The sequence below is a fragment of the Dermatophagoides farinae genome, chromosome 6 (assembly GCF_024713945.1).
Source record: "Dermatophagoides farinae isolate YC_2012a chromosome 6, ASM2471394v1, whole genome shotgun sequence".
NCBI classification, from domain to species: domain Eukaryota; kingdom Metazoa; phylum Arthropoda; class Arachnida; order Sarcoptiformes; family Pyroglyphidae; genus Dermatophagoides; species Dermatophagoides farinae.
In genome coordinates, this window is record NC_134682.1 from 612,123 (window position 1) to 634,304 (window position 22,182).

The 22,182-nt window shown below is 30.2% G+C and overlaps 2 protein-coding genes across 4 annotated transcripts; both read left to right on the plus strand.

Moving 5' to 3' along the window:
- Nucleotides 1-576: 576 nt before the first annotated feature.
- cert (ceramide transfer protein) lies at nucleotides 577-5,461 on the plus strand. 2 transcript variants are annotated; one of them, XM_047057265.2, is made up of 8 exons: nucleotides 577-724; nucleotides 794-1,402; nucleotides 1,471-2,023; nucleotides 2,676-2,789; nucleotides 3,138-4,225; nucleotides 4,293-4,422; nucleotides 4,487-4,882; nucleotides 4,953-5,461. In XM_047057265.2, exons 2-7 carry the CDS (start codon nucleotides 977-979, stop codon nucleotides 4,612-4,614), a joined length of 2,439 nt encoding a protein of 812 aa, XP_046913221.1. In that variant the 5' UTR covers nucleotides 577-724; nucleotides 794-976; the 3' UTR covers nucleotides 4,615-4,882; nucleotides 4,953-5,461. The 2 variants fall into 2 exon arrangements, with proteins under 2 accessions (XP_046913221.1, XP_046913222.1); XM_047057266.2 differs by having other exon boundaries at nucleotides 3,141-4,225.
- A 4,222-nt stretch (nucleotides 5,462-9,683) lies between these two features.
- Hmgcr (HMG coenzyme A reductase) lies at nucleotides 9,684-21,558 on the plus strand. 2 transcript variants are annotated; one of them, XM_075731775.1, is made up of 8 exons: nucleotides 9,684-11,358; nucleotides 17,469-17,838; nucleotides 17,893-18,279; nucleotides 18,368-18,580; nucleotides 18,643-19,369; nucleotides 19,434-20,752; nucleotides 20,810-20,962; nucleotides 21,019-21,558. In XM_075731775.1, the coding sequence occupies exons 2-8, from the start codon at nucleotides 17,485-17,487 to the stop codon at nucleotides 21,355-21,357; spliced, it is 3,492 nt and encodes a 1,163-aa protein (XP_075587890.1). In that variant the 5' UTR covers nucleotides 9,684-11,358; nucleotides 17,469-17,484; the 3' UTR covers nucleotides 21,358-21,558. The 2 variants fall into 2 exon arrangements, with proteins under 2 accessions (XP_075587890.1, XP_075587889.1); XM_075731774.1 differs by lacking the exon at nucleotides 9,684-11,358 and adding an exon at nucleotides 14,598-16,350.
- Nucleotides 21,559-22,182: the final 624 nt, after the last annotated feature.

Here is a 22,182-nt window from a genome sequence, read left to right on the forward strand (position 1 = left end):
CTGGTTTTTTTTGCTGTTTTTTTTTACATTTGAGTAAACAATATATTCGTATGATGATGATGATTCATTGACAGATTCTTCTTCCTCAATATTTTTTTTTCCTTGTTGTGATTCTTGAGAATTTTCATTATAATCTTGTGATTTCCTGATTTTATCAACAATTTGACTTTTACAAATAATGATTGATCATAATCAAAATATCACCGATATCGAACGAAATCTTAGAATAAAAATTGACCATACATCATCATATTATCCACGTAGATATTTTGAATTTTCTTTCTTCATTATCAATTTGTTTAAACAAATATACATACACTGAAGGATACGCCTTTTTTTGTTCACTGCTATTGCTGATTGACATTGGCTTTCAAATACAGTAATACCCCGCTTAACGCTGCCCCGTTTAGCGCTGATTCGATATAACGCTGTACAATTACCCTACATTGCATTACATTATTACATTGTATATGAAGGGTAAAAATGCATTATGTAAAGATAGCCCCGCTTAGCGCTGTTTCGCTTAACGCTCAGAATTTTTGGAACGTAACCCCCGCGTTAAGCGGGGTATTACTGTAATTTAAATTTTCTGCAAATTCATCATTTGTCATTGAATTTTAATTTTTGTTCCGTGATTAAAAAAAACCGGGTCATTAGAATTATGAAATTCATTGTCATCTAATAGATTGTTTTTTTTTGTGTTATACCCGAATTGTTCCAAGTCGTATGTATTTATTTTGTTTTCGTTTTGTATTGTCAAAATTAATTCGATTCTTTTTTTTTCTGTATACAGAACACTTAAATCAACACAACCTTTTTTTCGTTGTTTTTTTCATTGTTTTTATATATATTGATATATTTAATCATCGTTTGTTTTAATCGATATGGACAGATCTTAAAAACATCTTATTTATACACTGAATATTGATATTGATATATTGAATATTGTCGAAAATTCTGTTACATACCAATACAAATGAATCAAATACAAGTATTGCCTGAACATCCTGCTGAAACTATGGCTGATTATCATCATCAACAACAAGACCATCGTCAATCAATGGAAATGAATAACAATAATAATTCATCATTAACAACAACATTTAAAAATCGATTATCATCATCATCATCAATGTCTTCATTGAGTGATTCTTGTAATGAATCAGATAATTGTTGTAATGAAAATAATCATCATCATCAATTACATTCACAAAATAAACAATTACCACCATCACCATTATCATCAATGTCTGGTGTTTTATTGAAATGGACAAATTATCTTCATGGCTGGCAACAACGATACATTGTATTGGAAGATGGTGCACTTAGCTATTATAAATCTGAAGATGAAAAATCTTTTGGATGTCGTGGTGCCATCACCATTATCAAAGCAAACATTAAGGTTGTTTTTTTATAATAACATACAAAATGTTTTGATGTTTTTGTTTTTGTTTTTTTTAAATAATTCAGTTGCACGAAATCGATGAATGTCGTTTTGATATCGGTGTATCTGATTGTGTTTGGTATTTGCGAGCACCATCAGTTGAAGAATGTCGACGTTGGGTGAATGCCATACAAGAACATAAAGGCTATTATCAATCGCTTGATAATAACATCGGTCCCTCATCATTGATTAATGGTGCAACATTAGTATCAGCTTCCGGTAGTTTACAGCCACCACCACCATTGTCATCGTCATCATCATCACCATCAACACAACCACTCCCACCACCCCCAACACCATCACAATCATCACAACCTCCATCAACAACATCAAGTGTTGTAGGTTATCCTATCAATGCCAGTGATATTGTTGGCCTTCGTCGTCATGAATCAGCATTATCATTAAGCTCGATTACATCTTGTCGTTCATATAAGGAACAATTATCTGAAATGGAAACATTCCGTACAATATTATATCAACAGATTAAAACATTACAACATTATTTTGATTCATCATTACAATCGACTAATATTGTCAATGAACACCTTAAAAGACATCGTCGTCATCAATCAATGAATGGTATGTGTGTTTTTATAACTGATGGAAAAAAAATGTGGAAAACAATTTTTTTGTAGATTTTCATCATATATAGATTGAATATATAGTCATCAGATCAGATTTATTATTATAAGTGTAACAGGTGATAACTATACTATATATATGTGTAACATGAGACTCGAAAAAATGTTTCTCTTTTTTTTCATTTGTTTTGGCAAATCCAAACTCCCCACTGTCCATGTTTCATATCTAAGTAGAGATGATTATGATGATGATGATGATGATGAAAATTATAAAAAAACGCCATAATAATAATTTAGCAATCGAAGCATCACTAGTAACAAAATCAGAAAAAAAAAGTTGAAATTGTGTTTATTATTATGATATGGATTGATATGTTTATGATAGCCATCAGTATACATTAACAGACACACAATTTACACACCCATCGAGCAGCTTTCTATACACACACACACGAGATAGACATTTGTTGCTAGGCTTTTTTTTTCTTGTTTTCCATTGTGTATATAAATATATGCTTATGATGATGGTTTGTGATGCTTGCACTTTGTCTACTATTTGACAGATATCAATGATCGTATGATATTGTTAATTGAATTTAAAAAAAAAAAATATGATATTCACATCAATTTTTTTCTGATTATTTTATTAGGTTTCAATTATTTGGATTGTAATAATGAACAAGTGATAAATTCAACAACAAACCGGAACGTGGTATCACAATTATCATCATCGTCGACATCGACATCGTCGAGTGGAATTAGTGGTGAGTTGGCCATTAGTTATTCATTCATAAGCACACCACACCCACTTTACGATCCAATGATTTTTTTTTCTCCTTTTTTTTGCTCTATTTTTTCATTCAAATTTTATCATTGTTGTCGTTCCTATTTTTACTTTGAGTGTGTGTGTACATGTGATACATTTAAAACTGATCGTTTACAGCAAGTTTTTTTTCTGCTGCTGCTCACATTTCGAATTTTTTTTTTAAATTTCATTTAATTTAAATTTTTCTCTTTTTTTCCGTTTTCTTTTTGTTTTTGGGATTTTTATTTTGTTTTACGACGACTATTGGTCCCATTTTTTTCGAAAAAAAAATGCTCAAATGGTATAGCAGATCAATGCATTAATAAAAATATCTTAACCGCTGCTGAAAACAGTGATAGTCAATCAACAACAACAACAACAACAGCATCATCAATAAACATAAATTTATCATCATCATCATCATCAGCAGCAAAAAATCACGATAATATTTTTGTCGATTTTAAAAAGGAAGCATATACATTCAAAGCAACTACGGCTGGTATAATTACATCATTATCAAATTGTATTGATTTGATGACGCAACGTGAAGAACATTGGAAAAAACGATTAGAAAAAGAACAACAAAGACGTCGTAAGATTGAAGATCAATCAAAACGTTTAGGAGCTGAATTAGAAGAAACTCGTCGTGCATTAGCTGAATTACAATTTGAATTACAACGTAATACATTGCAGCCAAATAAAGACAAAGTGATATTGATTGGTGGACCAGATTATGAAGAAGGTCCACATAGTATGATAAAAGAGGAAGAATTTTTTGACGCTATTGATGCTGCATTAGATCGTTCGGATCAACAAGAAGAAGACATGAGACAGTTAAAACTGCAAACAATGAATTTGGATGAACCGTTGGATGTAATTCCACCGGAACGTTGTGATCATCCACTTTGGCCAGAAGTTGAACGTGTCACCATGGATCAATTATATTATGCACGATTAGAAGTTGAAGATACACCATCATCAGGCGGTGGTAATTGGGAATTGTTTGCACAAGATGGTGAGCTACGTCTTTATAAACGTGAGCTAGAAATCGATGGTCTTGTTTGTGATCCATTGAAAGCCGTACATACTGTTAAAGGTGTTACAGCACATGAAGTTTGTCATCAATTTTTCTCTCCCGATGTTCGTTTTGATTGGGAGAATACATTGGATTCAATGAAAGTGGTAGAAAATATTAATCCTAATACGCTTGTATTTCATCAAATTCATAAACGAGTTTGGCCAGCTGCACAACGTGATACAGTTTTCTGGTCACATATCCGTAAAATTGATGCCGATACTTTACGGACAAAATGTCATCCAAATTCTACTGGCAAAAAATTGCCATATAATGTTTGGATTGTATGCAATAATTCTGTTGATCGTCCGGATGTTGATGTAAGTTTTTATTATTGTTTGATTCTTTCTCTCAATCTGATTGACTTTTTTATTCATACATGAATAGCGTGGTGGATGTCTTCGAATGCGATTAGTTGTTTCAATGTGTTGTGAAATGACCATTGATCCACCAGTCGATGATGATGCTCAAATAACACGTGATCATTTACGTTGTCGAATCATTTATTGTTCAAAAAGTGAGTTTTTATTTATTTTACCATATTTCATGATTGATTACTAATTGATTTTTTCGATAAATAGTCAATCCAGGTGGATGGGCACCAGCTTCGGTTTTAAGAGCACTATATAAACGTGAATATCCAAAATTTATGAAACGTTTTTCGCAATATTGTATCGATGTTTATAAAGACAAACCAATTATGCTATGAGCACAATTTTTATCACTGTTTTTCAACAACAACAACAACATGAATCAAGAAAAAATTTGGCCGAAATTATTCTCTTTTTTCAAAATCAAACAAAAAAAAATCTTGTCAAATATTCATCAATTGCCGTCTAGCTCTTCTCTCTATATATATTAAACATTCTCATGATGATGATTTGATATATTTAAATTTTTTTTCTTTTGCCAAAGTTTTGCCCCCCCAATTTTTCTTTGTGATTGAGTGCAAATAAAACCTGTCAGAATGTAATATGGTAAGTGTTTTATTTATGTTTTTTGTTTATCGGTTGCCGATTAACTTTGTTTTTTTTTCTTTTAAATTAGCTTTAAAATGATAAACATTTTTTCAACCGAACACAATATTCCTGATACACCATCATATAAAATATTCAGAGTCAAATATGATTGTCGTCTCTTTTTGTCTATTATCAGAAACTGTAAAGACAACAACAAAGTACAGAATGAAAAAGCTACAAATTTTTTTTGTTGTTGCAAGAAGCAAGTGGTTTATGAATTTCATAACCATATGAAAAAAAAACATTACACACACATACACACACATATTTATCAATTAATGAAAAAATTTTTAATTGAAATTTTTTTTTTAAATATCTGTTCACACCATTACCACCACCTGCATATATTGTGTTGATATATATGATGGTGGTGGTGGTGGTGGTCGATATATGTTTTTATTTTTCAATTTTTTTTTCTTTAAATTTTCAAATTTTTTTTTTTTTTTTAAACAGCATTTGTTTTCTCATTTGAAATTATTGAAACAAAATAAACATTTCAATCATTTTGTGTCATACACACTTTTGAATGTGACAAAATATCGTTTTTTTTCATAACATCGAATAATAATGGTGTGAATGGTGAATGAGAAATTATGTTTTGTTTTGTAAAACATCATCATCATCATCATCATCGATTGATGAATTGATAGATAATAAATCTTTTTTTGCTTTTCATCATCCTGATCATTATCGTATTTTGTTGTTGTGGTTGTCGATTTCCTAATACACACATATATATAAATGGTTTGTGTGTTGGCTGTTGGATCCAAAAAAATAAAATACGCCACCACACTGTTTTTTTTTTTTTTTTTTTGAAAAGTAATACGAAATTGTAGCTTTTTTAAAATTTATTATGCTCGATGATGATGATGATGATGAGCAAATAAAATGCCAAAATAAAAAAAAACAGATAAATTGAAACAAAAATTGCTCATAAAACATCACCCGACAAAGACAACAACGGCGACGACGACGACGACGTCATCCAAGCAGATGTACCAATTTAAAAAAAAAAAAAATTTTTCACTTTTTTTTTCCTTTTCTCCCTTTTCTTTCTCTTTTCATTTTCCTTGATTGATTTGAAAAAAAAACATTTTTCATTTAATGAAATCATCAATCTATACCAGATGGTGAAAAGGATGGATTCGATTTTAATAATAATAATTTGTCACAATTATTATGGATTATTATGTAATGAGACAAGAAAAAAAAATTTTTTTTTTGAATTCATTGAATGGCTAAGAATAGTTTGGATAATGAGAGAAAAAAAAATCCCATCACTTCAATGTCATCATCAATTCTATGGATAGAAAAAAAAACGAAACAAAAACCACCAAATGTTGTCATTTGGCTTGATTGACCATTCGATCATCATCACCAGTGAATGACAACAATGCTTCAATGAATGACGAAAAGAAAACAAAAAAAAAAAAAAATATTTGACCATAACCTTGTACTCGTTGAATGTAAAAATAAAGAAAAAGAAAAATTGAAAAATTTCTATTCATTTCAAAATGTTGTCGTTGTTGTTGTTGTTTTTCAAAGAACAAAACAAAGACAACAACAACAACAACAACAACGACGATGACGAAGAAGCATTGTTGTTAATCGGCATGAAAATGACCTGTTTGATGATGATGATGATGCGCGATCAATTGTTTATGGATAGAACCAAAATTATATTGATTTTTTTTCTTTGTTTTAGTCTCATCATCAAATGGATTTCAACAGAAAAATTTTCCAATTTAATTTCATTTTTCATTCGATACTTATTCGTTTCTACCTGTTGAATTTTTTTTTTTTTTGCTGTTCATGGCCAATAAAAAAAACTATTTGCCATTCCACACACACACACACATAGGTCATCATCATTGTTTCATTGTGTTTATTTGTTACATTTGTCCCGTTTTTTTTTATATTTCTCACTTTTAATATTTACACATGGATTTTTAAAAATTAAATGCACCAAATGTAAACACATACACACATGACTGGATTTTTGGTTAAGCAATGAATAAGAAGAAAAAAAAGTGACACAGTGAGTAAAAAATGTGTTAATGTTTTTTTTTTTTTTTTGCTTTTTGTTTTTTTTTTTGCAAATTGAATTTATTGTTGACAAACTGACAAAAAAGAAATTAATTTGTGTGTGTGTGTGTTTTGAATTGGCCCGAAATGAATGGAAAAAATTTCTTGAAAAAAAAAATCCTAAAAATTTACCCACTTTCATCAGATCAATTCTGATACCGAAAATTGATCACTTTCACTTATTGGTTTGATTTGTTTTCGATTGATTGTTGTTTCAATAATGGATCCAAATAAACAAAAAAAAGGAAATGAAGAAGAAATGAAAAACGCTAAAAGCACCAATTATTTCAATTATGTAGAAATGGTAAAAAAAAAAATCTGATGAGAGATCTAATGAGAGATTGGCAGAAATTATCATTGCAACAAAAAAAACATAACCGAAATCAAATTGTGTACAATTGTTTCACATAAATGCAAAACTGTCCGGATGGATATCGATGGACACGAAAACAACAACAACAACAACAGCAACAAATCCGACTAAATAATTATAACTATTGAGATGTACATGAAATGAAAAAGAGAAGCCAATCCCGATCAAACTTTCAACACTTGTACGTCCATTTTCATCATCATCATCATCATCATCATCACCACCACTAACATCAGTTGATCATTTTTACCGTTTTACCAAATAACCATTTACCGTTCACTTTTTTTTGTCCGATATCCGTAATTAACGACGAAAAAAAAAAAATTTTTTTTCGTTTCTGATATCTCTTTTTTCTTATTGAATCGTATTTTCGCGTGCGTGCATGTGTGTGTGTGTGTCTCTTTTTTTTCGGTAACTCTGCTAACACTAACTGAACAACTGAACAATGTCCGATCTCCAGATCAGATCAATTCCCGTTACTCTATACATTAACGTTATTTTGTTTTCTTTTTTTCTACATTACATTACACTCTTTCAGAAATTTTTGGACATTATTTACCGCTATTCATCTCTTTTTTTCTGTGTGTGTGTAGATAGATAACTTTTAGGACTATCCGATCCACAAATTCAAAAAAAAACCGAAATCTCACTGATGATGATGATCTTATGAACCGAAAAATAAACGACGACGACGACGACGACGTACATTGCAAATGTCGAATGTTTTTTTTTTGTTTTTTGCCTGTGGACATTTCTTTATTTCTTTCTTCACATTTTAACGTTTAGAAATAAATGAAGAACATGAATAAAATGAATGAATGAATGAAACAGTTACCTTCTGGCAGATATTTTTGACCGACCTCTTTTTTCAAATGTTGCTTTTTTTCGTTGTTTCTTCGTTTCGTTTCGTTTTTTTTTTCGTTTCGTAGAGTTTGTTTTCAGCTAAAAGAAAAAAAAATGAAAAAAAACGGATTTTTTGAAGATACACTCCACACAATCAAATGAATAATAACTTGTAAGTAAATGACAGAATGAATGAGTGGCTGAAACAATTTTTCACTTGTTGAATGTCGATGATCATGATGATGATGATGATGAAACAAAAAAAAAATGAAGAGATAGCAATGTTTATTTAACGGTATCCACAACAACAACCATCAACACCACCACCGCCACCACCACCACCACCACCACCACTTAAGCAGCCATCATCTTTTTTGTAGAAAAAAAATCTCTTTTTCATCTTCATAGATTATTTTTTTTGTAGAAGAAAAAAAAACAAAAAATTTTTTTTTTCGGGATCATTCGAAAAAAAATCGAAAATCATTCAAGATAGTGGTAGCCAAGTATTGAATAAACGGCTATCATCACATATTATTATTTTTTTTTTCTTCTTCATCTTCTTCTTCTACATGTGTCCATCATCAAATAACAAATATCCATTTGATGGACGATGATGATGATCATGGCTATGACTTTGATGATGATGATGATGATGATGATGATGATGATGAAGATGATGATGATGATGAGGATGATGACCACAAAAGAAAAAAATTTTATCATTTCATCAACATTTTTATTGTTAAATTAATCTTAATGTGTGATTCTTATTCGCTATATTATAATTTATCATCATCATCATAACCAAAATCACAATCAGTTTAATTCTTGAAATTCCATAAATTCTCAACATCATTACCGCCATCATTCACATTCCGTATTCAACCAAGAGATCATTGAATGATCATTGACTCAACAAATAAAGAAGGTCAATTCCCTGTCGTTTTGTGTGTGCGCGCTTGTGATTCATTAGCCAAATCAGATTAATCTCATTAAAAAATTTGTTTTCATTTTCAAATATGCTACATTGATCTTCTTCTTCTTCTTCTTCTTTTTGTGTGTGTTTTTCTTCTTTTGTATCAAATTCATTCATAGTGAAAAATTATTATTGTCATCATTGTATTCAACTTTTTTAACTCTTCTATTTTCAAAATTTCATTCGCACACACACACACACACCTGTTGCATTTATTATTATCACTGTTGTTGTTGTGTATAAATGATCCAAGAAGCAAAAAAAAAAAAATCTTGTAAATCTTTCCATTTTTGTCTTTATTATTATTATTATTGTTGTTGTTGTTGCTACCACTGCCAAATAATCGTTTTGAACAAAAAAAAAAAAAAAAAAAAATAAATAAACAAAATATAGTCATCACATGTTTTATATATATATATGGAGAAAATCTTCAGTTATTTTATAAATAAAATAGCTCTAAGCCACTGTGTGTGTGTGTGTGTGAATGTTTGTTCCAAGAAGATCCATAATGCCATAACAAGCAACTACTTAATAATGACGATGATGATGATGAAGCTATTCACATAGATGATATTTGTATTTTTGAAGATGTGAATTTTTTTTTACGAATATGTTTTAGTATTGCTTGTAGTCATCGTTGTGGTTGTTGTTTTTGGGAACTTTTGTTTTTGGACAACATAAAAAAAAACATTGCCGCTTGTGTTTCTAATAAGTGATTGTCCTCGACAATGCCATTGATCGACGACATCTTTATTCGGTTGCGCATTTTTTTTTTCATTCATTCATTCGGAAGCCATTGGCTTTCATTCATGATAATTTTTGTACACAAGATTATCTCTCTCTCTCTCTCTGTTTTTTTTTCTGTACATCGATTGAATCCAATCAAATCATCATCATCATCAAAATTGAAGGTGTTTTTATATTCTTTTGTTTTTGATGTGATCCATTACAACAACAACAACGATCAATGACTAACTTTGAAATTGTAAAAATTTTTTTTTTCTTGCACCGAAAATAAAAGGTCGAATTTTTTTTTTTTTTTTTAATTTCAAAAACCAATCATCATCGCCCATTATCAATGATAATCAATGTCATGATTATTGTTGAATAACGTTTATGAAAATAAAATTAAAAAAAAAAAATATTCTTTTGTCAATGGACATTGAACCGTATTTTGATTATTGATCATCAATCGAAGAGAATTCAATTTTTCAATTTTACACAATAAAATACACACAAATACATAAAGCTGTCATTGAATAACACTGTGTGTGTGTGTGTGTGTGTGTGTGTGTGCACGTTCAATCATTTCATTTCAATCATCTGTTGATTTTTTTTTTTTGCTAAATTTAAAGTTCACTACACATTGTTGTTACTTATATATTATTGATATTTATTATATTTTTGGCCATCATCAGTACATTTTCATCATCATCATCATCATCATCCATCATTGCCATTCATAATTTTTTTTTACGTGTTTTGTTTTGTTTCATCGTTTTTCGCTCTTGGTGTGTGTGCGCGTGTGTGTGTGTGTGTGGGTGTAATATAAGATATTTTCCTCATTCATTCATCATTTGTTTTCATTTCCAATTCATTTCCGTTTTTATTCAACTTGTTTGTTTGGTTGTCAATCACCAAGATGAAAAAAAATGAATATAAAAAATTGATAATTTGATTAATAATTTCTCAAATTAATTTATCGATCATCATCATTAATCATTAATCATCATCATCATCGTCATTTATCGTCATGTCAATCAATATGTTCATTTTTATGGAACTAGATCATTGATCCTGTTCATTATTTTATGTGCACAGCCAGGTGTGTGTGTGCTTGTTTGTTTATAAGTGGTGTGTGTGGGTGTGTATATCAAATGTGTGTGTGTATGTGTTTGTTCCAGAATCAACGATAAAAAATAAAACAACAACGATGATGAAAATAGATCCAATTGCAAATTGCAACATCAAAGACGACAACGAAATCATCAAAATCAAAATAAAGAAATCATCATAATCAACAAATAAAATTTAAAATTAAAAAAAAAATTTCGTTTCCTGTTGCAATTTTGTTCATTTTCACACGTTTTTTTTTGTATAAATAATAATCGTTTGCCATCGTCGTAGCCCACCACCACCACATCGTTTTTGTGTGAGGTATGTTGTTATGTATCCTATTACATGTTTTGGCAATTTTCGTTTTGTTTTTTTTTTCATTTCAATGAATATCCGATCCATCGATCCAACAATAAAAGACATGTTGATGATGTGAAAAGAATTTCCTCTAAACAACAAGTGTGTAGTAGTAGTAGTAGTAGTAGTGTACCAAAAAGATCTCGCTGTGAGTTTTTTTTCTTCTTGTCGTTATTAAGCGATCATAATCAAATAGAGTATGATCGACTGGTTTAATTATAGAAACATTACATTCATCATTTGTTTGATGGTCGATTTTTTGGTCGCAAAATCGATCGGTTTTTGTTCAGTTTGGAAGATATTCGGAAGGAATTCATTCATCGTCGGTTTGTTATTGTTTACTGTCGTACGAATAATTTTTTTGTTGAAAAAAAGTCGACAAAAAAAACGGCACCTACACGATGAAAAAAAAAACACAACTTTTTCTACATCACCAACACAAGACAAGCCCGATTATTTTGTTTCATGTTCCGTTTTTTTTTTGTTGTCGTTGTCGTGTATATTCGCTCTCGCTCTTTTTTTTCAAAATTTTACCTGGATTGCTCATACAAACAAACACACACACACACACGGATCTCTAATTGCTTAATCTGATGAATGTCTGAATAGAAAAAAAAGTACGAACAAATACGAGAAAACAGGTTGTCCGGTCGGGTATTTTTTGTGTGTTTATGTGGCAATCATCATCATCATCATCATCTTTGAAAAGAAAACATCAACTGTTTTTTTTTTCTTTGATATTTTGCCCGGGACGGCCCGGATAATTTCAAGATATTTTGTTGTTATTGTCGATATCATCATCATCATCATCATCATCGTCAAAAGCGTGGTCTGAGTTTCATGTTTGATGGTGTTATTTCTTCATAATTTCAACATTTTGGTTGATCAATCAGTCAGTCAGTCAGTCAGTCAGTTAATCGGTCGGTCGACCAGGTTGGTCCATTTTGGATTGAGAGAAAAGTGTGTGTGTGTGTGTGTGTGTGTGTGTGTGTGTGTGTGCATGTGGGGAAAAAAACCGAACCAATAATGATGATGAGAAACGAGAACGGGAAATATTTTCTTTTTTCATTTACTATGTATGGGATGTGTGTGTGTGTGTGTTTAGATGTCCGGATATTTATCTCGTTGAATGAATGAATGAATGAATGAATGAAAGCATGAAGGGAAAAGAAAAATTTTCTTACATTTACTTATAATAACCATCATATAAACATACAAATAATCGAAACGAAACGAAACGAAAAATGTAAAGTAAAGTAAAATTAAAATTTTTTTTCTTCTCGCCATCATTTCCCCAGCTTTCATCATCATCATCATAATGAGATCAATAACGAGAGAGAGTGTGAGTGAGTGAGTGAACATGAATGAAATGATGATTTTACTGTGAAAAAAAAAGAGAGAAAAAAAATTATCAAAAAAAAACTAGTAATATCTAGCTTGTAATTAATTTAAAAAAAAAATTTTTTTCTCAAAATTCAAAAAAAAACAATCGATTTTCATTTCAAATCAAATTGATTAAATGTCATGGATTGATGATCAATGCCAAATAATAACAACAACAACAACAACAACAACAAAGACAAAAAATCTTACGTCATCGATGGCTTTCCTAGAGAAAATGAAAAAAAAAATTCCCATATCTTGCTCTCTTTCAATCATCATCATCATTGACTTTATTTTTCATTTTGATTTCAATTTAGATTCAATTCAGTAATTGAAAACAAGAAAAAAAAACACACACATTTCACATTTCACGAATAAATCATATATTTATACAATGGATGAAATTTGAAAAAAAAAATTTATTTTTGTTGTTTTGTTTTGTTTTTTATTTTATTTTATTTTTTTACAATTTAGAACAGTTTTACATCAATTCGTATTTCGCATTTTTTTCTATTTTGTTTTTGTATATATATATCGATGTCGATAATGATGCCGTCGTCGTCGTTGATGATGATGATGATTATTAGCCATGGCGAAACATAATAATAATAATGATGATGAGAAAAAAAAATGATGTGAAGGCCAGCAACGATGTGTGTTTTTTTTTTAACAGGCATGATTTGCGCGCCAAATTTTTTTTCAACATGAAATTTTTCAACACGCCCCTGATGATGATGATTATGATGATCTCAAGATTTTTTTTTCTGTTCCAAATTCATATTGAAAAGAGATTTAAATTTTTTTTTCTTTTTTGTTTTGCTTTACAAGAATCTGTTAGCAATAAATTTTTGATATTGGCAATAATCATGAATTTCAATGTTTTGATCCATAATTTACAATGACATTGGAACAATTTCATTGTCATTCTTGTTCTATTTTGAATAATTTTTGTCATTGTTTTCTGCTCTCTCTCTCTCTCTCTCTCTCACTCTCTCTATTTAACCGAAAACTTAATTTGATTGATTGCATCCAAGCCAATTTGTCTAAATGATGATGTGATTATTGATTAGCTGGTTGGCAATCACATCACTGATTGATTGATTTCCTTTTTTTGCACTTGATTAATGATTATTTGATTATAATTTTTTTCGATTGGTTGTAATGAAATTTCAAATTTTTCAAATTTTCATTGTTTTTTATTTGGACAAACACACACGCACACAGTAAAAAAAAAATTTCCCGCTCATTATTTCAATATGTGAATATCTTTTGTTTTCCCTGGGAAATTTACCATTTGTAGTTTATTTGTATATTTGGTGATGACGGAAACTTTTCCCGAACACATAAACACATGTTTTTAGAAAATGAAAAATACTCAATTTATCAAAAAAATGGATTAAATATGCCATACACATGATATGTTGATCCATGAAACCAAAACAAGAATCATCCATTGCTGTTTGGTGATCATCATCATCTGGTTCAATTCAAAAAAGGTATATAGAAATTATGTTTGTTGTTTTACATTGAAATTCAAACATTTTTTTTTCATTTCAATTTATTGCATCATGTTGTGTTCAGATGTATCACATCCACATTTATAAACCGAATATATTATATATAGACAACAATCTTTCGAATGGAATGTGGTAGAATCATCATCACCATCATCATCATTGTTGTTGTTGATTGATAATTGAAACGAAACAAGAAAAAAAATATCATCCTGTACTATATACACACATTGTGTACATTACTGAGCAGAACAAGTCTGAAATTATTATTATATAGAAATTGTATTTATGTTTGCATCTAACGGTAATGCATGATATACAAGCAGATGTATTATTTGCTCGAATTTTTTCAATGTGCAATAAATGAATGATCCAGAATTCTCATTCGCAAGAATTTTCAATGGAACAACAACCGAAAAAAACAAACAAACTTGAAATTTCAAGAATTTTTTTTTCAATATTCTTTAATATTGAAGAATTGTGGCAACATTTTAACATTCATCAATCAATCATCAACAAAATATAATTTTCATCCTATTTATTATCTCACTACTTTGATGCAGAACATGAACATGTGTGTGTGTGTGTATATGTTTTCTTTTTTTTTCTTCAAAATTCGTTGACCTTGGACTTTTTATTTGTCTTGTCTTGTCTTCATTATTTTGTGTATACACAAAACCACTGTGATAATAATACAATAAACACATATACACATAACATTGAAAATCATCAGAACAACAAAAAAAAAATTTAGATTTTTGAACAAAAATTTTAAGTTTCATCTTATTGTGTCTATCAAACAAACAAAGCTCTTCGTTGTGGCTAATTTAACCCAATAACGTTTGTTTTTTTTCTGTTTGTTTGTTGGATGATGATGACCTATTGTTGACCAATAAATAGAAAGATAATCGTCATCATAATCATCAGCAATTTTTTTTTTCGTTTCGTTTCGTTTTGTCACCAACACATTATTATATCTCTAGAAAAAAAAAATTACATTATTGACAACAAGTTGTGATTTTTTTCTTTCGTTCGTTCGTCTATTTTTGTACATTTTCATCATTTATTTATTTCTTTCTTTTTGGATTTAAACATTTCATCATCATCAGCTATTTTGTGTTATTGAATTGCAACAAAATCCAAAATAATAATAAAAAAATTGCATTTTCATTTAAACACGAAACACAGCAACACAATTTGGGATTTTTTTTTTTGCAAATTGTTGAAACAACTTGTTGTTGTTGTTGTTGCAGATATAACGTTTGAAGATAAAATTATAATAAAAAAAAATATATCGAATACTTACACATGTGTTTTGTTTTCTATATGCCGAAAATCGAAAATCAACATTGAAATTGATGATGAATTTTTTCCTGGTGGTTTTATAATCATAAACAAATCATCACATCATCATCATCATCGTTATAAACAATACACTGTCATATGAAGATTTTTTTTTTTGTTTCATATCTTGGAATCTTTTCAATCAGCAGAAAAAAAGTGATAATTCTTTATACTTACCCGTCCACAAATTATGCATGTTGTGTATATTTGCATTCTGTAAATGAAGATTTATGAAGATTTGATCATCAACAACAACAACAATTTACATCCATAAATAATGAAAACAAATATTGAAAATTGAAAACGAGAAATCATCATCTATATAAATTCAATAAAACTTACGTGTGCAACTTGTCAAAGTAAAAAAAATCGATAAAATTATGTCCAATTTGAATAAAACGTCATCATCATCATCATTTTTATCATCATCACCATCATCATCATTTCGACGAAATATTTCCATCAATAAAAGTAGATTATGGAAGAATTACGTTGACGATTCTTCATCATCAACAACAACAACAAAATCATTTAAATTATTAGTGGGGAAAAGAAAAAATGTAAATGAAAAAAAATTGAATCGATCACCATCATCATCATCATCATTATATTTATCATCATCAAATTGTTCACAATTTGAACAACGTCGTGTACATTGGAATCCATTTCTAGTGCAATTATTACGATCATCATCATCGCCATTAAATAATCTCAGGTGTGTGCGTGTGTGTGTGTGTCCAAAAACAAAAACAAAAACAAAATTTTCGTACATCATCATTTGATTATGTAGTTTAAATGTTAAAATTTTCTTTTTTTTGTCCAACTTTGATGACTAATAATAATAATAATAATAATCCTCTTTATTATACCTGATAACATGGTTATATTGATCAAGAGAAAAAAAAATTAGCGGTTAAGGTTTACCGTTTCGTTTTCTTCATTCATTCGTTCGCTTTTTGGTGTTGTTGTCATAATCTCTTGAAACTATAATATAATACATAGGGAAAAATGAAATGTACAAAAACGAGATAACGAGATTCTAAAGAATTGGAATTTAAATTGACTAATTATGAAATGTGTGAGAGAAAAAAAATTCTTACCACTTGAAACATGTGACGATTAACGAATCAATTTCATCAGAATCATCATCATTTGATGTAATTCTGCACACCTACCACGCACATTAAAATGTTGTTCGTTTACTGTTGTCGTTGTCGTTGTTGTTGTTCATCGGTTGACAATCGAATGGGAAAAAAAAAGATTCAATCTTGATCTTTCACTTTTTTGTTTTGTATGATGAGTTTTGTAAGGTTTTTTTTTCCTTATTCAAATCGATCAATTTTTTTCTGGTTAAAAAATATTGATCAATCATACGTCATTTCGATTTTTTTTTTTTGAAAAAAAATCATTCATTTTTGTACCTTTTTTTTAACCTGCTAAATCCAGTATTGTTTAGGTTCGTTTTGAATGATTTTATTTTATCGATTTTAAATGTTGAATTTCAAGGGAGAAAAAACCTGTGTGCATCCTCTGTTGTTATTTTTTAAGAATCCAAAAAATGATGATCATCATTTGTCTGGTTGATCAGGATTTCTTTCTTGTAGTATTTAAGACGATAGCTTTGATCAACAAGTGGACCATTCTTGTCTTTGGTCGTTGTCGTCGTCGAATGTTTCGGACCAAAAAAAAAATTCCTTTCATCATAAGCACCAGCTGATTTGAAAAAAATTAAAATTTTTTTGTTACATCTTATTGATTATTGATCTCGATTTTTTTTTTAATTTATCAATCTGTTTTTTTTTGTGTGCATTTTTTGTGTTTACAACTAAATAGCATTCTTATCAAGCAAATGGCTAAATTATTCTATTCACACGGCAAATTTTGTGCCTCCCATCCATGGGAAGTGATGGTTATATTTTTATCATTGGCTATCTGTATTGGAACGATGGGTCCTTTTGTGATGATTGAACAACAACAACAACATAACCATAATCACCATAATCAGCAGCACCAGCAGCAGCAACAACAATCGATATTAGATAAATCAATGAGATATTATGGTCCACAACAACAACAATCAAGATGTCAACAACAACAACAACAACAGGAATCAACAACATTATTCCATAGACATTCAAAAAAATTGGATGATAATGATTCATTTCAATTTGATGATTGTTCACATAATTCACATCATCATCAGGTAGATATATTTAATTTAATTTCAAAATTTTAAATATTTTTTTTTGTTTTTTAGTCAAAACCAACAACTGTAGAATATAATAGTAGACAGCAGCAGCAACAAAATTACCATCATTATCATCATCATCATAATCATAATCATCATTCACAGCCGTCCAATAATGTAGATAGTACAGAAATATTGATATTAACAATATCCCGATGTTTGGCTTTATTATATGTTTATCATCAATTTCGTAATTTATATAATCAATCCAAATATTTGGTTGGAATCGCCATGTTATTCACCGTATTTTCCAGTATAATGTTCATGTCTGGTGTTTTAAATTTTTTCGATGGTAATTTTGCCGTTCTGAATAAAGCAATACCATTTTTTATATTATTATCGGATCTAAGTAAATCTTGTTCACTGGCAAGATTTGCTCTTTCATCATCGAATCGAGTAAGTTTTGTTTGTTTGTTTTTTTTTTGTTGTGATTATCGTGAATATGAAATCATAATCCAATCAAATGATAAAAATGATAAAATAGGAAGAGATACAAGAAAATATAGCTAGAGGAATGGCAACGCTTGGTCCTTCGCTTACATTGGACACATTGGTCGAAACATTGGCTATCGGTATGGGTACCATTTCAGGATTGCCTCGTCTTGCCGAAATTAGCTACATTGCCTGTTTAACTGTTATCGTTAATTATATCGTATTTATGACATTCTTTCCTGCCACATTATCTTTGGTCCTTGAAGTGAGTAATAAAATTGATTGTAATCATCATGGTGTTAATGTTTTTTTTTTTCGAATTTCAAGTTGGCTCATGATGGTGCAAATAAACCAGCCTGGCAGTTTAGCTCATTGGCCAAAGTTTTACAATTGGAAACCGAACACACACCTAATCCAGTGATTCAACGTGTCAAATTGATTATGTCAGCTGGTCTTATGATGGTTCATATGTTAAGCCGATGGCCATTGGTTAATGATGAAAATGATGGTGGTGTATTGGATTCATTCAAATCATCATCAGCTGTTTCATCAGCTAGTGATAAATTAGCCGATGATGAAGTATTCAATTCATTTACAACTGGATTAATGAATGCTGTTGGTACTGAACAAATTCTTATGATTGGCCTTATGTTTGCTTTGACTATAAAATATTTTTGGTTCGAAAATCTTGATATTCATTCTCGGTTATCATCATCTTCTTCCAATAATATTCACAATTCAAATGGCAGTTCGTTTGCTACTTCCAAAGATGTAGAAGAATTAAAATCATCATCATCTTATAAAAATTCCGAGCTTAAAGAAGATTGTAGCAGTGAAACAAGTTCAAATCTTAGTGAAAGCTGTAGTAATACAACATCTACCACTCCATCATCTACTAGACCAACAACGCCGACAACAATATCATCAACTGGTGATGAATCGGATAATTCTTTACAGCATTCAACTAACAAATCGAATGGTTGTTCAACGACAAATTCATCGACCACAGAAAATTCTGATACTGAAAGTGTTCTAGGTCAATGCCGTCATAAATGTAAGTTTTTAATTTTAATTTCTGTAAAATTTATAAAACTCAATTTTTTTTCATTAATTTTTAGTATCGTTCTCTTCAAATGGAAGACGAACATCAGCCAAAAATATCTGTGTTGATGATCAACTTGCAACAAGTAGTGGTCATGGTACTGATAATGAAAATGAATCGACACAACAAATTTCACATGACAATAATAACAAATCAGATGCACCGGCATTTTTTATTGGTGATGATTATTGTAATGATTCCTCGGATTGTTATTCATCCGATTCAAATGTTCCAGAATATATAGATTCTAGTACACAAACAGATACGATTCCAAATATTGTTGCCGATGATTCTTTAATCACAATTACCGATTCAACGGCGTGTAACGCAGCAGCAACAACAACAACGATTGATGATGATACATTTAGAGATATGGATGAATTGTTATCGATACTTGGTCAAGAAGATGGTTATTCTAAGCTATCAAATCGAGAAATTGAATTTCTTGTTGCCAATAAAAAAGTTCCAGCCTATAAATTGGAATCTTTACTGAATAATCCTGAACGTGGAGTATCGATTCGAAGAAAAGTGATCGAAAATATGGCCAATACACAAGGCGTTTTAACTAATGTGCCTTATCATGGTTATAATTATAACCTTGTTTTAGGAGCTTGTTGTGAAAATGTTATCGGTTATATGCCGATTCCACTTGGAGTGGCAGGGCCATTATTGTTGAATGGTCGTCAATATTATGTACCAATGGCAACTACCGAAGGTTGTTTAGTTGCCAGTACTAATCGAGGCTGTAGTGCAATAGCAGCCGCTGGCGGCTGTCGTGCTAAAGTCTATTTCGATGGAATGACACGTGGTCCACTACTATATTTCCGTAGTGCTATGGATGCCGCCGCAGCTCAAGAATGGATCAATAGAACGGAAAATTTTTATATTATCAAAAAAGCTTTTGATTCTACATCACGTTTTGCTCGTTTACAAAGCATCAAATGTTCATTGGCTGGCCGATATCTTTTTCTAAGATTCGTAGCATCCACTGGTGATGCTATGGGAATGAATATGTTATCAAAAGGCACAGAATTAGCATTGGAAGAATTAGCCAAACATGTAAATGGATTAGAATTAAAATGTTTGAGCGGTAATTTCTGTACCGATAAAAAACCATCAGCTGTAAATTGGATTGATGGCCGTGGTAAATCCGTAGTGTGTGAAGCAAGGATTCCTAAAAATGTTGTACAAAAAGTTCTCAAAATTGATGTGAAAAAAATCGCTCATCTGGGTAATTCTAAAAATTTGATTGGATCTGCACTTGCTGGATCGATAGGTGGTAATAACGCTCAAGCGGCTAATATTGTTGCTGCTATTTACATTGCTACTGGACAGGTTAGTTATATTATTGAGAAAAATCATTCTAAATTCTAAAATCGATTCATTTTATAGGATCCAGCTCAAGTTGTTGGAAGTGCCAATTGTATGACATTATTGGAAGTAGAAGATAATGGAGATTTGTACATATCTTGCACGATGCCTTCTATTGAAATTGGTACCATTGGTGGTGGTACGGTTCTTGGGCCACAAGGAGCATGTCTTGAGGTATGTAACTGATGAATTTTTTATGCAATTTTAATTTTAATATTTTTTCTATACAGCTTCTTGGATTAAAAAATAAAAATCAAGCACCGGGTGAAAATACTAGAGAATTGGCACAAATTGTTTGTGCCACTGTGTTGGCTGGTGAATTATCATTATTATCAGCGTTGGCTGCTGGCCATTTAGTTCGTTCACATATGAAACATAATCGTTCTACAATCAATATACAAGCATCAGCTGCAGCGGCCACACTTGAAACATTGTGTCCAAGGTCATCGGTTCCATCATTCGTTGGTTCGAATGGTGGCAGTGGTGGTGGTGGAATATCATCATCATCATTATCCATAACAACACCTCCCAATAGTTATACGTTAACAGTGCCTAGGACAGGAATTTAAAAATCCACTAAAATAAAACAAACAAAACGAAAAAAAAACAAATAAAAAACTGGTCCTGATGATATCATTTGTTGGTTTTTTCAATTTATTTTTTCTTAATTAATTATTATTATTATTATTATTGATTGATTCGTTCTCGTCATCTTTATACAAATTTTTTTTCGGATTAAATCGATCAATGAATCATTATTATTATTATTATTTTTTATTATTATTATTGTTTAATCGATCGATTGATTGATTGATTGATCCGAGTCGATAAATCTCTCACTATCTCATCATCATCATCATCATTCATTCATTGCCATTTGATTGTTTATTATTCTCATCATTGATCTTCACACATTAATCATTATCATCATCATCACCAGAATCGTTAGAATATCTTTTTTTTCATCTGAATCAATCGATAAAAACTCTTTTTTTCTTCCTCCTCACATTCATTTTTTTTTTGTTTATTTTCAAAACTTTTTGCACACAAATACACATCCGATAAACAAACAAACAAAATCTTATACAAATGAATGAATGAATGAATGATAAACGATATTTTATGCCTTTATTATTTATGTTTTTTCTTCTATTATTTTCCTTATTATTAATGATGATGATGATGATGATTTACAGGTTTTTAATATTCATTTCGATCGATTTTTTTTTGTAATAAAAAAAACAACCACAATGATAAACAGCAACAACAACAACAACAACACTCACTCACACACACACTCTCTCTCTCTCTCTCTCTCTCTCTCTATAAATATAAATAAATATTGCAGCTTGTCATTTTTTTATTTTTTTTTACCATATAAAACTGGATGTGTC

What these genes read in the sequence shown, in the direction of transcription:
- cert (XM_047057265.2), top strand. Translation starts at nt 977, where the DNA reads ATGAATCAAATACAAGTATTGCCTGAACATCCTGCTGAAACTATGGCT. An exon ending in ATCGTCGAGTGGAATTAGTG is followed by an intron (nt 2,790 to 3,137) that starts GTGAGTTGGCCA and finishes CAAATGGTATAG; the next exon opens with CAGATCAATGCATTAATAAA. An exon ending in TTGATCGTCCGGATGTTGAT is followed by an intron (nt 4,226 to 4,292) that starts GTAAGTTTTTAT and finishes ATACATGAATAG; the next exon opens with CGTGGTGGATGTCTTCGAAT.
- Hmgcr (XM_075731774.1), top strand. Translation starts at nt 16,016, where the DNA reads ATGTCCAATTTGAATAAAACGTCATCATCATCATCATTTTTATCATCA. An exon ending in ATAATTCACATCATCATCAG is followed by an intron (nt 17,839 to 17,892) that starts GTAGATATATTT and finishes TTTGTTTTTTAG; the next exon opens with TCAAAACCAACAACTGTAGA. An exon ending in CATTATCTTTGGTCCTTGAA is followed by an intron (nt 18,581 to 18,642) that starts GTGAGTAATAAA and finishes TCGAATTTCAAG; the next exon opens with TTGGCTCATGATGGTGCAAA.